Source organism: Chlamydotis macqueenii, chromosome 3 (genome assembly GCF_036417535.1).
Source record: "Chlamydotis macqueenii isolate bChlMac1 chromosome 3, bChlMac1.mat, whole genome shotgun sequence".
NCBI classification, from domain to species: Eukaryota; Metazoa; Chordata; class Aves; order Otidiformes; family Otididae; genus Chlamydotis; species Chlamydotis macqueenii.
In genome coordinates this window covers 59,516,885-59,532,466 of record NC_141558.1, presented here as the reverse complement: position 1 = coordinate 59,532,466, position 15,582 = coordinate 59,516,885, and the positions used below count along the sequence as shown (strand labels likewise).

The 15,582-nt window shown below is 38.6% G+C and overlaps 1 protein-coding gene across 3 annotated transcripts in view; it reads left to right on the top strand.

The window, feature by feature from the left end:
* The window catches only part of ARHGAP18 (Rho GTPase activating protein 18), a 92,199-nt gene that overhangs the window by 53,266 nt on the left and 23,351 nt on the right, over positions 1–15,582 (top strand). For all 3 annotated transcript variants that reach the window (XM_086745154.1, XM_086745152.1, XM_086745153.1), the window contains 4 exons: positions 1,578–1,813; positions 4,568–4,640; positions 10,089–10,258; positions 12,767–12,932. In XM_086745154.1, coding sequence (XP_086601280.1) covers positions 1,578–1,813; positions 4,568–4,640; positions 10,089–10,258; positions 12,767–12,932 — 645 coding nt within the window. The remainder of the gene's footprint in view (positions 1–1,577; positions 1,814–4,567; positions 4,641–10,088; positions 10,259–12,766; positions 12,933–15,582) is intronic.

Genomic DNA, 15,582 nt, shown 5'->3' with positions numbered 1-15,582 from the left:
GAATGTGCTTCATTAGCTTTCAAAGGGATTTGCACTTCTACTTCCCTAGACGTTTTGAAACATCACTGCTGTGCAAGTGCTCTGAAGAGGATAGCAACATGGCCTGTGGAGAAAGCAGCAAGGTTCTGAGCCTGCGTGCCTGTGGAGCAGGGCATCTGACAGAGCTGTGACGCTTTCTCCAGAGCAGCAGAGCTCGTCGTTCTGCAGCACATGAGCTTCTTCTCTTACTCCAGCTCACTGATGCTGCTGTGCCTTCAGGCTCTGCACTCCAGACCCCACCATTTCCTTTTTTATTTGTATGTAGCCTTCTTCCCCCTAGTTGCTGCTGCAGCTCAAGCCGCCCAAGTGAGTCAGCTCAGTTGAGCTGATCAGCTCGAGCAGCTGTTGCTCTGCCCCACACCTTGCCTAATGTGGAACACCTCACTTGGGTATGAGTACTCCTGAACATGTGGGACACAGCACATGGCTGATGGGCCTGCCTGGGCGAGGGCATGCTTCAGAGGCATGCAGAGGCAAGGCAGGGGAGAGATGAGATACACATTGCTCACATCTGCTCTGGAGAATGGATGTAGCCCTTCTTTCCAGTCCTAATAACAAAATCTGAGAGAATTTGTCAGAGGCTCAGGATTTGGCTGCTTATCTGTAGCAAAATTCATGCTTAAAATTTTATGTCTGTTTTCTGAATACTGTTAATGTTCAGTTGCCCACTTTGATGTGCACTGGGCACTGTGGGAAACTGCAGACAATAGTGAAGTCAACATGCCAGCTTTGGAGTACTTTCAGGTAGCTCATATATGAAAATGCTGCTTGAATATTTGAGAGATTTGTTAGCATTCAGCACAAACTCAGCTGCTGCAGACAGAACTTAGTGTTTTAAAGAAAGTGTCATTAGAGAGCTACTGATTTCAGAAGCAGAAGTTTTGCCATTGGTGACAGTATTTAATAGCTTTCTCCTCTTTCATGTGCAGTGATCTGTCAATAAAGGATACCTTATCAGCTGTAAGACTAAAGCAACAATTGTTTTGTGGGCTGTCAGCAGACTGGAGACCATGTCATAAGAACTGATTAAAAAATAACATTAAGGTGACTCCTGTAGCCTGGTTTGTCCTTCATTAAATTGAGCTAGTGGAGAGCTGTAGGATTAATGTAACGAGAACAGTGGGCAGAACCATGTCAGTAAAGGAGCTAAAAAGATTGAGGATTGAACTAAAAATCAATGGAGCAGCAATGATCAGAGGCTTTTAGACTTCCTCATACCCATTTGTATCTAGGTACATTTATAAAATGGTGTATGATTTAATAGAAGTGCTGTAGATTATTGTAAGGATTGCCTCATAGAAATCTGTATTGGATTAACTATTTTAAAAGGTTTGATATCATATGTTAACTTTTTTGAAGCTCTTCAGAAACAATAGCTTTTTGCCAAGTCATGATAGTGTAAGTAATTGTTCTTAATTGTGCATCCCCTTAGTACTTTCCCTGTGAACTGCATTAACTAGATGATGTCATTAACATTCAGTGTGCTTAACAGTACTCGAAAACCAAGATTTATGCCTTTTCCTCTTTGCTTTGCTCAGAGGGAGAACTAGAAGAAGAATGGCTGAAGGAGGCAGGCCTGTCAAATCTGTTTGGCGAGAGCTCTGGTGACTCCCTGGAAAGCATGGTGTTTCTGTCCACACTGACCCGAACCCAAAAGGCAGCGGTAGAAAAGCGAGTAGAGACTGTCAAACAAACCATGAGGAAAAAAAACAAACAGCACCAGATTCCTGATGTCAGAGATATCTTCAGGCTACAAAATGACTCAAAGGAAAAAGTAAGTTCCTGTCTATTATTTTGTTTGATTCTAGCAGAGAGAAAAGACATGTAGGGATTTGGGAAGAGGAGAGTGGTGCAAAGACACAAAAGGGATATTTCCAGAAGATTTGTGTCTAACTTTTCACTTATTTTTTTTTACTGAATTTGGGGGAATAACATTGGTCCAGACTTGACATTGCATTAAGCAATTTTAGTCAAAAAATACATTGAAAGAAGTATGTGTGTTGGCCTTGTATTACTTAAAAGTAATGAATGAAACAACCACTCCATGGTCAAGGTGTTAATCTGAATTAATTTTAGTGCAGATGCAACACTCATGACAACAGTCACCCTAAGAGCTACAAGAGCTACAAAAGCGCACTTTTATCTTTGAGTAGTAGTATCCTGCAGCCATCCTGAGGGGTCTGCCACGTAGGGGACAGTACCTCTTACTGGTGCTCTTGTTTCTTTCTTTTTTTTTTCCTTTTTTTTTTTTTTTTTAAGGGGAAAAAAAAGAGGGCATAAACCTAACCTCCTCTATTTTGGCTAGGTCTTTATACCTGTCAGGTTGGGGTTAGACCCTGTACTAACTCCCAGGGCCTGTGTCTATCTTTAAACTGTGTGGGGGAAGTTGCTCTAACAGGTGCTGAAGGGTCCCTGTCTCCTCTCGTGGAGTGTGAAACTGGAGAGTTCCTCTCCCATATGCAGGAAAGGGGAAGGAGGGAAATGGAGACTATGATTAGAATTCCTCTTCTGTGGAGAAGCGTATGTATCCTGTCTGGTCCCCCAAAAGCAACAAGATCTTCAGCCGTAGGAAGACTTTGACCTGATGAAAGTGCATGGCTAGCTTACCTGACCTCAGCCTTGTTCCTTGTTCTCACTGCTGCCGCTGCCATTCAATGCAATGGTAGCAGTGGCGGAAAGCATGATTAATTTTGAGGGGATTTAACTTCCTTCTTCCCCCAACAGCTTCCTCTCCTTCAGCAACAACTTTCAAATTCAGTAGAGGAGAAATGTAATGGGGGGAGTTTGTTGCGGAAGGGATATTAACTCCATAAAAGCCTTCCAGGATCTGACTTGGAATTGACTACACCTAAAAATTACAAGATCTAATAGCAGAGCAATTTAGGTAAAATATCATGTAGCATAAAGGAGTATAATTTCCCTTTCAAGTATGTTATTTCAGTAAAGCACAAAAAATGCTCAGGTTCCTGTATTTAAGCTAAATATTGTAGTGTTTGAAAATCATATGTCACAGTGTTCAGTAGACTTCTGTGTCTCTTAAACTACATGTTTGGATATTGATGACATCAGTGAGAACTAATGCAGACAAATTATTATAGCCATTTAAGATATATAATACAGAAAGTTTGAATATTTATTAAATATAGGAATTACTGAAAAAAAGAGGAATCCTTCTAAACCTGTCTCCTTGACTGAAATAAAATAATACACGTGCAGACCGTCAAACCTATACTGCATTCCTTTATCCAAAGCAAGATAATTATTCAGAAATAATTGCTTGTGGTTATTCATCTAATCTGTCACAGAAAGTTTGTAGTGAAAAAGCTTCTACAACTTCCCTAGGTAACTTGTCTCAGTGCTTTGTTACTCTCCCATCATTAGAAAGCTTTTTATGTAACAAAAGAAGACTGAAACCATCTGCGGCTGTATGAAGTCATTCTAGTTTAATAATAGCCTCCAAAAATCTTGTAACCTTCCTTCACCTGGAGGAAAACAGGAGGAAAGGTAAAACAATAGCATTGTTGTTTTGTATCAACGCAACAATTGTGTTGATGTTTGTACTAAATTTCCAGCCATATTCCGCAAGAGGAGCTAGGCTTTTGGTACCTTGACAGCATCCCAGTCTGCTTCTATTGCTCTGTGAAACAGTAGTAATTTTCTGGGCAGTCATGCTGTCATCTTCCACCTCTCAAGATCCCTGATTTTAAAAAATAAGTAAATATACAGATTTGTGTTGGTAGGAGAAATCTTTAAAGCTTGATTTTTTTTTTTTTTTCCCCCTCAGTAACTATGGAATTATACAGTGCTTGAGTAAAATACAGTTAAAGATCCAGAGTGTTAAGCAGTCATTGTTAATTTGAGTTGCTAAAACGTTAGTAAAAAACATGGGTAAAAATGTATATGAGTATAGCTTTTCTACATGTTCTGAAATATTTTTTTCTATAGGTGTCATCCAGTTCATGGAATGTGACAATTCTTGAGACTGTGTAGTGCAGCATTGTAGAAAGGAGAAGATAGTTCAAAACCTTTCCTGTTCTGTTGTCTTCTCGAAGTGTCCTAGTTTTGCTGTTGGAGGTCTAAGCTGTAAGCACAGATGTTAATGTCAGGCTGCCCTTGAAAAGAGATGGGATTTTCTCTAGGGGAGGCAACCATATAAGATTTTTCAAGAGGAAGGAATTTGGATTGAATCAGTCAAAATGTCTCCTCCAGATTCCCTTTACATGTCCTTTCCAGTGCAAACTATGGCTTCAGGTCAAAGACTACATTTTCTTATTCTTTGCAACTCTGGAAAATTAAGTCTTATACCAACTTAGCCTTTTAGGAACAGGGGGAACAGACATTTTTAGTTACCTAGATTTCAGATCCCCTTAGACTTTGGCAAAGGGTTTTCTGATGAAACACACAGGTGTGATTCTGCATACCCCTGAATCACAGCAGTATGTGTTTTAATCCTGCACAGAGTCAAATGAGTTTCTACAACCATACATTTGGTTTTTATAGGCACGCATATTTATTGTTCCTTTGTTAGGTCTGTGATGGAAGTGAACCCTCAACTGTGAGAACAAGTGAAAACAAAAATGAAACAGAAGATGGAACAAAAGGTAATGGCTTTTTTTTTTTTGTTTGGTTTGTAGGCTTTCAAGTACACAAGCTATGACATAGGTCCATATTTAGTAACTTTTCAGCAAAAGAAAATTAAATTCTTATGAGAAACCTGTTCTGGTCTGCATTGTTTTGGTGTAAGATTTTTTTAACCTTGTTTGTTACCAGTGATCATCTTACAGTCGAGTCATCTGGGAGAAGTCTCCTCTCATAGCTTATGCTTAGGTCTTTCCTGATCCTTAATTTATCCCTTCTGGTTTATCTCTGCTGTACAGTACAGGAAATGAAGCACTATACATAAGCTCATCAGTGTGTACAAGAGAACAAAACCAAATGGACTGTAAACATCAAAAAAGTGAGAACTGGCTATGTATCTGCAGCTCAAAATGAAAGAAAAACAGGGATGGAAGAAAAAAATTGTTTACCTTTTTAGGGAAAATGGAAAGGAAATAGCATTCTGTGTGTGTAGGACTGGGTTATATTTAACAGCGTGTGGTTACACAAGAGAGGTGCAGTACCCATGGAAGACCCCTCCCTCTCACTGTCAGGTAGGACAGACCATCATGGAAGTTCTTAGCTGATTCCATAGTTTCTGTTGTGAAAGTATGAATTTTGATTAAGGACTTTGCTAAAACTTTCTGCTGTTCTCCGAGTCCAAAAAGGGTGGCTGCCCGGCATCATCTTGGGTTTCTTTGAAGTAGCAGTTGCACCATGTCTGTTATACCACCATACTCATCACTGTAGAGATCAGGATTTTAAGCGGCAACCATTTAAGCTTTAAGATACTGCATTGCTGTTCTGCCTTGTTTGTATGTTGGGTTTTTTTTCTTCTTCTAGGGGACTGGATAGGACACAGGTGTTACACTGAACCCTATAGCCACCTAAACAATCAGGCAGGCAGATCACATTCCCTACTGCAAGTTACTTAATCTGTAATTAGACTTAGAAAACAGCAACAAACAATACAGGATGTGCATGGAAGTTGAAGTGGGAGAGATGAATATAAACCAGCCCTGAATATCACCAAATCTGTGCGTTTCTAGAAGTGCTGTTAATCCTTCCCTCCCTTGCTCTCAGCAGACCTCACTCCAGTGAAGAACAGTAAAAAAACTGGGAGGACTGCCAGACTGCTGGTTCAGCACAAGGGAAGGAAGAGGTGCCTGGTGCTTGTGTCAATAAACTGCACTGTAGAATTCAGAGCTGGAAAATTACCAAGCAATTATTACAGAGTTTTAATCAGATCTGGTTCTTTTTTTTTTACAGTAGCCTTGATGAACCCTTCAGAAATGAGAAGTTCTGAAAGGCAATTCCCATATGCTAGCTCTCCTCAGCACAGATTGTGATGTGGATGGCAAATGCAACCTGCTTACATCCTGTACACTTCTGCTCTAGTCAACATGCTAAAGTGGGCTCTGCTCCCAAGATTGGCTCAGGAAGAAAAAATCAGTTCAATTTGCAGTCAAACCATGCCAGTTTGGTGGTGTTATAAACACCACACCTGTTTCAGTGCTATGCTGTGATCTTTCTGCCAGAATGATGAGCAAATTAGTGTTATACAAACAGTAAGTGAATTTAAGGCAAAAAGTAAATAATGCATAAATAAATATTTCAGAGATACTAAATATTTATGAAATTCAAATCTAAATAAATTATTTTAAAATGGACACTCCCTTTGACAGAGAAGTTGTAGCAGTTTTACCTAAAAAAAATATTAATATAATCTCAGATATTATTGAAAAAATCCAAAGCTTAAACTGAGATGTCTTAAAACTATTAGAGTTAATGACTCTGTTTGGCCCTTCTCCAAAGGTGATGACTCTGTTCCTAACTTTGTATGTGAATGCTGCATTCCCAAGTGCTTCTGCCAGGCTGAAGATGATAATGGTTTGCCTTTAGAGCATACCTGGGCTATGTGAACCTGTGCTCACTCCTTCTTTCTTGCCAGTCTGACACACCTTTTTTTCTTGCCCAAACAGTGTAAGCAAACTCAGAATGAGACCATTATGTTTTTATTCTTTTCTGCCTGATCCTGCTTAAAGGGAACAGTTCAATGAGTTCCTAAGATTTTTTTGTTGGTAGATGCATATTTCAGGTTTTTTGTAAGGACCCTCACTTACTGCCTTAAAGTGCCTCTTTGTTTCATGTAGGTACAGAACATGTGTACAGGAAACAAAAAGAAAATTCAGAACCATATATTAAGCTGTCAAAAGACATTATCAAATTAACAATACATAACACTCACTACAGACCTGCAAAGTTAGCAATATGTTTTCAACAGCTATGAAAGAAAAAAAAAGTAATTATCTTTGGATGTCTGTGAAAAGGAGTAAATAACTGTGTTGGCTGAGATATGTCCAAAAATAAAAAGGAAATAATAAAGAAGATCAAAAGCTAGATACTTGTTAGCTTAAATAGGGGAGCAGCGAAAGTCAGTTTACTGTAGGACTGCAGTTATCCTTCTGGACACACAGATTCAGCTGCAAGGGAGAATGTTAGATAAAACCTCTGTGTAAGGGCAGCCTCAAAGCATAATGATCTTGCAAATGGATGAGAGAATTGCATGCACTATGTGTAACATGAGGCAAAAGAGCTGTAAAGTTTGCTTCTTAATAGGGAAAAAGACTGAAATGTGATTGTGTTTTTTAATTAAAAAGTTTGTTTCTGCTTTTCATTTTACATGTTAAATAAGGAATCTATGGCTGGAGTGATAGAGTGTTAGTGAAAAGATTACGAAAATTTATTATTTTCTATTTAAAGTCATCTATGAACTAGCATTTAAGAGAAATGCTTTTGTCAGTCAAAAAAAAAAATCAGCCATTCCACCTTTCTAATTAGAAATTAATATCAATCAGCATAGCTCTGTCGGGTTATACTCTAGATTCTCTAGCAGAAGTAGGAAGTAGCAAGGTTGACGCTTCCAGTATTTCCATGTCCTGTTAAAAAAATGCCCAAAACGTAACCGACACCCCACTCCTGAAGAATTATTGTCATTTTATGTGATCTTTAAATAGCACTACGAACCAAGGAAAGGGTACATGACTAATGTAAAATATGGTTTCCACATCCTTATAGATAATATTTACATTTTTCTGTATTACACTTGCATTTCTCTCATAAACTGTTGCATGCAGTTGGCAGAAGACCAAAGCTGCTTCCTCTTACAGCTGCTTCCTAGTTGATGAATGCACAACAATAGGAGCAAGGCTATACAACCACAAAGAAAATCCCCACAACAGCAGCATTTCCAGACTTTTAAAATGTGCACACCATTACCAAGACATCTGCTTTACACAACACCTTCCTATGACCAGAGGATTGAAATAGGAGCTACTGCTTTATTGTTTGTTAACATCAGATCCCTCCCAGACTGGTAGAAAGTATGTAGGTCAGGTATAGGCTACATTAGCATGACAAAAGTCCTGGCAGAACAGGAACTGTTTTCCTTTAGTTTGGATGCGTTAAGTAGTTTACATGATGTGTACAGATACACACATAGGGAGACCAAAGATCAAAGCCAGAGATGAATTTGACCTTGGATATGTTTTGTTACTGAGGTTTCACCTATCTCTTTACGGAAAGGAGCAGCTCTAGTTTCAGGATCAGCTTAATCTTTAGCCTATGCCCCAGACATCTTTTTGGGTCTATGGAAAGTGAGCAGAAGCTACTCTGGAAAAAGTAAGTGGTGAGTAACACATGTAACAGGAAAAATTTGAAGTCTTGCATTCTGCTTCTCACAGCATTGCTTGGTTGTAAGTAGAGTCGAAGTGTTAACTCATGCTCACCTTCTCTCTCTGGAAGTGTCTCAGCTCTAGATCAATTACATTGATGTGGGACTTTTTGCATAAAGCACTGTACCCTACCAGAGAGTGACTGTGGTGGCTGCAGCCATTTGCCTATCAGGTCCCCTGAGTTTGGCCTCGGCAGGCTGAGGTAATTTTGAGGACTCTCTAAAGAATACCGGAGACTAGTCTTGTTTTGTGTGTAGTCTTTCAATTAGATTCAGATATGATTCAGAAATTTTTTTGAGTTGGTGTAATATTTGTTTTTAAACTTGATGCTTCATATGTTATTCACTTTGCATGCTTGCAGCTCAGCTCTTTTGGAGACCATTGAAAGTATCAGTGTAGAGCAACGCTTTCCTGATGCCTACTCCCTTAATGAGTCTATCTGCAGATTTTCTCTTACTTCAAGGTCAAATGTTACTGTATCTGTAACTGGCTTTTGGGAATTTTTTTCTGACTTGACTTAGCGTAGTTATTCCAGGCCACAGAAAAATTTCCCACAGTGGTGTAAAGAAACTAATCAATTCTGTTATACAGTACATGTATAACAAAGCATATGCACTGCTCATGATTGTCCTCCTCAGTTCATGTCTGTTTCTATCCCACTTTTCCTGCACTTGGACGGCGTTAGTTCTGAACAGACTGCAGTCTCCTGTGCCTAGGAGCCAGTGGCAGGATTGACTTGTTTATATTTGTGCTGGTTTTAAAGAGTTTGGATACTTGCAAGGTATTTGTAATATCTTGTATAAGGAACCTAATCCGGGATGTATCCTTTAAGAAGTACCACATCATGAAAGAGATAGTGGAAAGATCAGAATCTTCCTCTGGCTAAATTGTCTTTGATGCTTTTTGTTAAATAGTTATTTACAATACGATTTTCCTCTTGCTTCTTTCATTATATATTTTAACTTACGACTGAAATGCAATGGTTGCTTTACTATGAAATTAGACTACTTCTTTTTCTAAAAGCAGAACTGCATCTCTTTTTTTTTTTTCTTCTGTTTTTTTTTTTTTTTTTAACAAAAAAATATTCTAAATTTGTCTAGTGTTTTATTCCTTTAAGGAACAAAGAAAGAGAAGTAAGGCCATTGTTGTGTACTTAGTCCTTCCCTGTATCATGGAAACATGTCCAAACAGTTTTGAGAAATCTAGACTCTTTAGACTGAGGTGAGGACAGAGATGTTGGGGCAAAGACATGATCTCTGTACTCCCTGTTATTCCCAGATGTTAATACTTTGGATCGTAGAGGAAACACTCTCTTTTGCTTTTGAAATTTTAACAGCAGAAAGAATTGCTCATTTGGTTGTAGGATGTTACAGTCTTTGAGGCTAGAAAGTGTTTGATGGCAAGAAAGCTGTTTGGCTCTGGAAGGTTCCAGGAGTCTATTTGTTTGAGGTGGATTGCTTTATCTTTTCCTAATAGATAAATAGGAGAAAACCCCGTGCCTTGGCAGAATTATTCAAGAAAAACTATAAAAGATAGGCCCTTATAAGAAGCTAAATTTTCAACTGACATCATAAAAAATTGCAGAAATCAGTGAATTTGCCAGAAAGTCCATCTCTTGCACAGCATTAACTTCTACTTGGTTTTAAACTTACTGTCATGCATTGAGTGATGCTCAGTTGTGCTGCTGTTTTTTATTAGTTTTTTCTATTCTGTTTTCAGATCCGAAGTTCAGTCTTGGAACTGATGAGCAGAAGAGCCTGCTTGAAGACGTGCAGTTTTCAGATACTGACATCAATTTGGAAATACCGTTTGCAGAACAGGCAGCTAATCTCAAAGACAACTCAGTAGGCAAAATGTGCAAGGGTGGAGGAGGTGACACTCTTCTCCCAGTAGGTGTTTCCTATTTATTGCTCACATTCTTTGTTTTTACTAGTGGTACTCTTTGGAGAATTTTTTTCTGATGGTGGGTGAATTAGATTTAGATGACCATTTTTGGATCCAGCTTCATGGAGATAGACCTTCTCAAGATAACTAATTTTTGGTAATAGTATTCACCATAACATGGAATGGAAGTAACTACTTTTATGCCTATTTATATCATTGTCTGTCTGACAAAATGCACTCTATGCGTAAGCAATAATGGACTGGTAATATTAAGCTGGAATAGTGGCTTAGTGGTAGTTGTACACAAACTGTGTCCTTACTTTGTTTGCTTACAGCCCCTTTTCCTGTTATCTGAGGTGAGATGCTTTACCTCTGTAATAAAAATATCTGTTGTCATTTAAAAAGGGTTGGTGGATCCCTGTAGAAACCTTGTGCAGTTATCCAATACAGGTAGGTGAGAGATGAGAATAAAGAACAGAATGGACTATAGAAGTCTAAAGTCAAATGGCAGGAAATTAAGGATTGGTTTGTGCTCAGTTTTGCTTTCCAACTCTTAATGAAAAAACACTCATTTTTAATGAATCCAAATAAATACACAAGAAGATCCTCCAAGGCATTTTGTTGTTGATCCTCAGGCATCTCTTTGAGGATCTCTCTCTACCTAACAGTTCATGAACATACAGTTACGTGTGACCTGTAAACTAATGAGTGGTGTGAAAAAATGTCCTTTTTTTTTTTCTAACAATGTATGCAAACATGTCTGAGTAAACATAGTGTCTGAAGTAATAATGTTTCACAGTGCTTCAAACTTAATTTAGATAAGGACATGTGCAGTTCTTCAAATAGTAATTACCCCATGTATCCTAGTTTAAACATTATAAACCAGACACTAATGGGTATTTAGAAAAGGATTCTGAAGTGTTTGAGTCATGTTTCTCTAATGCAGCCTATAGCAAGGAAATGACAGCTATACTCTAACTTACTTCTGTTTATATGCATATGTATATAGGCTTAATACATACTTTAGCTATATTTTTGGCTAGGCTTATGAAGGATTGCTCAAAGACATGACTATGGAATTTCTCCTTCAGTGATGAATAGAGTGACAAAATGATAGAAAGGAAGGGAGTTGCCTGTTTAAATCTGCAATTTGTGTTTGTTTCACCTTTGTCACTGACAGCTATTTTTAAACATACATGTTTGTGCAAGTCAATGAAACCTCAGGGTGAGAAAGTGACTATCTATCAACAATTTGCAAATTATGTTTATGTTTCGGTATGTGCCCTTGTAGTCATGTACCATAACCACCAATTCATCTGTGCTATCACTGGGTTTGTACAGGATGAGAAAACAATTCTGGAGTATAATACGTCTTCCCAAATGGAAGAAAGTCTTGTCAACCTTCCTGCTTTGAGTCATGAACACTGCTAATGTCAGGCACAGGCAACAGTCTTACTTAGAAGCCTGCTGTTGAGAGATGGAGTTAAAAGGCTCTACGAGCTGTGAAGTCCCTCTCCCTCGCCCTCTCAGCTCAATTCCTTTTGTTGGTCTCTGACTGCAGTTTCTGAGTATTCAGTGCAGTAGAAATGAGCCATAATTAAGGATCCCCCTTCCCTAAGAAGGGAACTCCTTTATTATTATTTTTATGGCAGTGAAATATGTTGTTTTGTGTGTGTAAGTGCAGAGGGATTTCAGTCTCAATTTTACATGCATAGGATTGTTTGTGGACAACCATTTCCACCACTAAGTTACAGAAGGATGCAGAAGGTGGTAGTGGTGAGCAGTTACAAGCAAGAGAAAGCCAAATTCTTCTTGGAGGTGCACAGGGAAAGGACAAGAGGCAAGGGACACAAGTGACTACAGGGGAAATTCTGTTTTGCAAAGAAAAAAAAAATCCCAGTGAGAGCATTAAGCACTAGATTGGGTGCCCACGGAGGTTATTGGGAGTTCTAAAAATTCAGTTGGATAATGCAGCAAGCAACCTGATCAGACTTTGAATTTAGCCTTTCTTTGAGCAGACCGTTGAATTAGATGACTTTCAGGAGTCGTTAGGAACCTAAATCTTCCTATGATTTTAAAATAATCTGCTTTTCAGTCTATTTGGGACATTCTCCTGTGATTTAGTCACAGCAGAGCCTGTTGTGATAGGACAAGGGGTAATGGCTTTAAAATAGAGGGAGGTAGATTCAGACTGGATATAAAGAAAATATTTTTTACAGGGAGGGTGATAGAACACTGGAATGGGTTGCTCAGAGAGGTGGTAGATGTCCCATCCCTGGAGACATTCAAGGCCAGGTTGGATGGGGCTCTGAGCAACCCGATACGGTTGGATATGTCCCTGCTCCTTGCAGGGGGGTTGGACTAGATGACCTTTAAAGGTCCCTTCCAACCCAAACTATTCTATGATTCTGTGATTCTATGGTGAAAGGTTGTGCCCTGAAGAAAGCACAGCCTTCAAGCTGAGTAATTTGTTATGACTGGATTATTCACCTGCTGCAAATCTCTGCTTTTAGAATTTCAGGCTGCCGAAGGACAAAACAGGTACCACAAAGATTGGTGACCTGGCCCCTCAGGACATGAAGAAAGTCTATTCTTTGGCACTGATTGAATTAACTGCTCTCTATGACACACTTGGGACAGAATTCAAGCAGCAAAAAGCTGTAAAAATCAAAACCAAAGGTGAGTTGGTGCTTCATATTCTGAACCAAATGGGTCTGTTTTAATCCAGTGAAACAAATGCATCCAGTTCTTTATGATTTTGCATCAGAAAATGTATATTAATATATAAATAGTAACATAGGTCCTGAGCAACATTTCATTATATGCCTTAACTCAAGGCACACTTTAACTAAGTTCATGCACATAGTCATTCCAACTAAGGGACTGTGCTGTCTGTCTTAAAGTTAAAACTCAGGTCAGTCACTGAGGAGGTAAACCAAGGAGTAAAGAAGGGGAACTGTCTTAGTAGCATGCTGTACAGGAAGAATTGCTTCACAGAAGTTTGTGTGTGCTGATATATTCCCTGTGAGGACCTGTGTATGTGCTCTTTGTGGGCATTCTTTTCCTGCTTTCCTGTGCTACTTCTACCTGACTTTTTGGATTCATTGCCCTTGGCTGGAGATGCTGGGAGCCTTTCTCACCATCTCCTTTCCTCTTCTGTCTGGTACAAACTTTCCTGTGTCACATAGACCTTGCTCATCCAATATTTACTCAGACCATAATGCAGTTTTTATGCTGAATGGTGTCATGTTGAGTGGAAAATGTGGGCTGTTGCAGAGGATGTCAAGACAACTGCAATGCGTCATTTTTCTCTGCAAGCCGTTGGAGCATATGTATAATCACTGTGCTTTTCTTGGGAACATAGGACACCTGAAAACCGATTTCAAGATGCTAGAGATTTTCCGTGCTTTGTTTGTTTTTTGTATTTCTGGCTTCTGCTAAATGCTTTACAAGAGCTTGAAATGTGTTCCCAGTTAATCACAAGCCTGCTTTGGCCAAAACCGTGTTCTCAAGATTCAGTGAATGTGACAGTGCGATAGCTCACTTTAAATAGTTGAAAGCAACAGAGAGGGTTGAGAGATATACAGCAAGGTACAATAGATTCTTCAGAATATTTTCTTTGCTTTACAGTAGTAGAAAATAACTTTTTAAATGCAAAGGGCATACACAGAAACATCTATGAGACCTTGATCCCTTAAATGCATTTTCTTCTTGCAGAAGGGCTTGTGCTTTCACTAATAAACAGAGACAAAATACTTTCTTCTCTTGTATTTTGGGTCTTAGTTTTAATTGATTCTTCTTACCAAATTTATTGTTAATTGAATTTTACTTATTCAAGTAAATAAGTAATAAAAAAAAAAACATTGAATTGATTAAAACCCCTGTTTTTCCCTAAGTCATGGGCTAGAGTCATGGAAATGTTTAGGAAATAACATGTCACCCCTTCTGCCAAAGATACCTGCTTTTGCAATGTAATGCCTTCAGTGCCTTCTTGCTCTACCTGACCCTCACCTCTTCACTCCTGAAGAGCTGTTTCACTTATTGGTTTATACAATGGTGGATCTGTTGACTGTTCCCCTTTGTGCTTGAGTACATCAAGATGATAAAAGCGTAATTTTTCTGTGGAATGTTGTGCTGTGCCCAGTCTTGCCTTTCTCTTGTCCTCCTATAGTTTCTTTCTCCAACTTCATTTCAGTAGAAACTTTTATTATTGACAAGATCTTCAAGGTGATACAACTATGGGGTGTGGTTATTGAGCGTATGCATGAGTCTCTACATATTTTATAGGTAGACTTTTTATGCTGATAGAGATACAAGAACTACCCAGTTTGGCACTGAAACTGATATTTCTTTGACATATATCACATTCCCTCAAGGGCTGACATCTTTTTAGTAATTACAACTGTTCTGTGTTCAGTATTGGCATGGCATCATACCAAGCAGGAATTTTTAGCTACAGGTAGTGTTATATGCTCTTTCAGAAAAATTGCACATAAAGCAGTTATTAGTATTTCTGACAGAAAAGGTCTATGTCAGCAAACTTGCGGTTAGTAGTTACTAGCATAGCTCTCTGAATGGTCATTCACTTCTATTCAACTGGGCCATAAACACGTTAGAGTCCCATTTACTTGAAGAATAAGTCTAGTTTTGCATCAGAGCTAGATTAACTGAGACTAGATTCTTTTTTTTTTTTTCGATTTCCATTGCCCTAGTGCTGCTGTAAAGACCATTTTCTAACCAAGACGAGTTTTGCTTTTATTTAAAAAAAAAAAAAAAAAAAAGGCAAGCTGCCTGTGGCAAGATGATGATCTTGCTATCCTGTTGATGTTGTATAATGCAAAAGCACAAGGGTTGAAAAGCTCTACTTTTAAAAACTCTTGTAGAGAGAAGTGTTCAGAGTAACTGTCTCATTTTAGTAGCCAAGTTTCTGGATATTTTACTCAAGCCATTTGCATCTTAACTATAATAACTTGCATTCAGTGATGAAGAGCTGCATTGGAGGGCCATCATCACACCCATTCTACAAACCAGAACCACGCAGATGGTTCATTTGTGCCGTTTGCTTCGCTGTACTGCAGAGTATGTGGATGGCAATTTGAAGTCAAAACAGAAGACTTCTGATTTATGGTTGAAGGAAGAGACGAATGAATACTTTTAGCCTAAATGTTTTGTTTAATAACTTTATTGACAAAGACATTAAAATACTTTGAATAAAAGGTCAATAGCTCTGAATAGGCTTATTGCTTCAAAAATGTGGTTTATCCCAGTATCATATTGGATATCATATTGGAACAGATGTGGATAATACTTCAGTTTCCTTTGCTTTTTT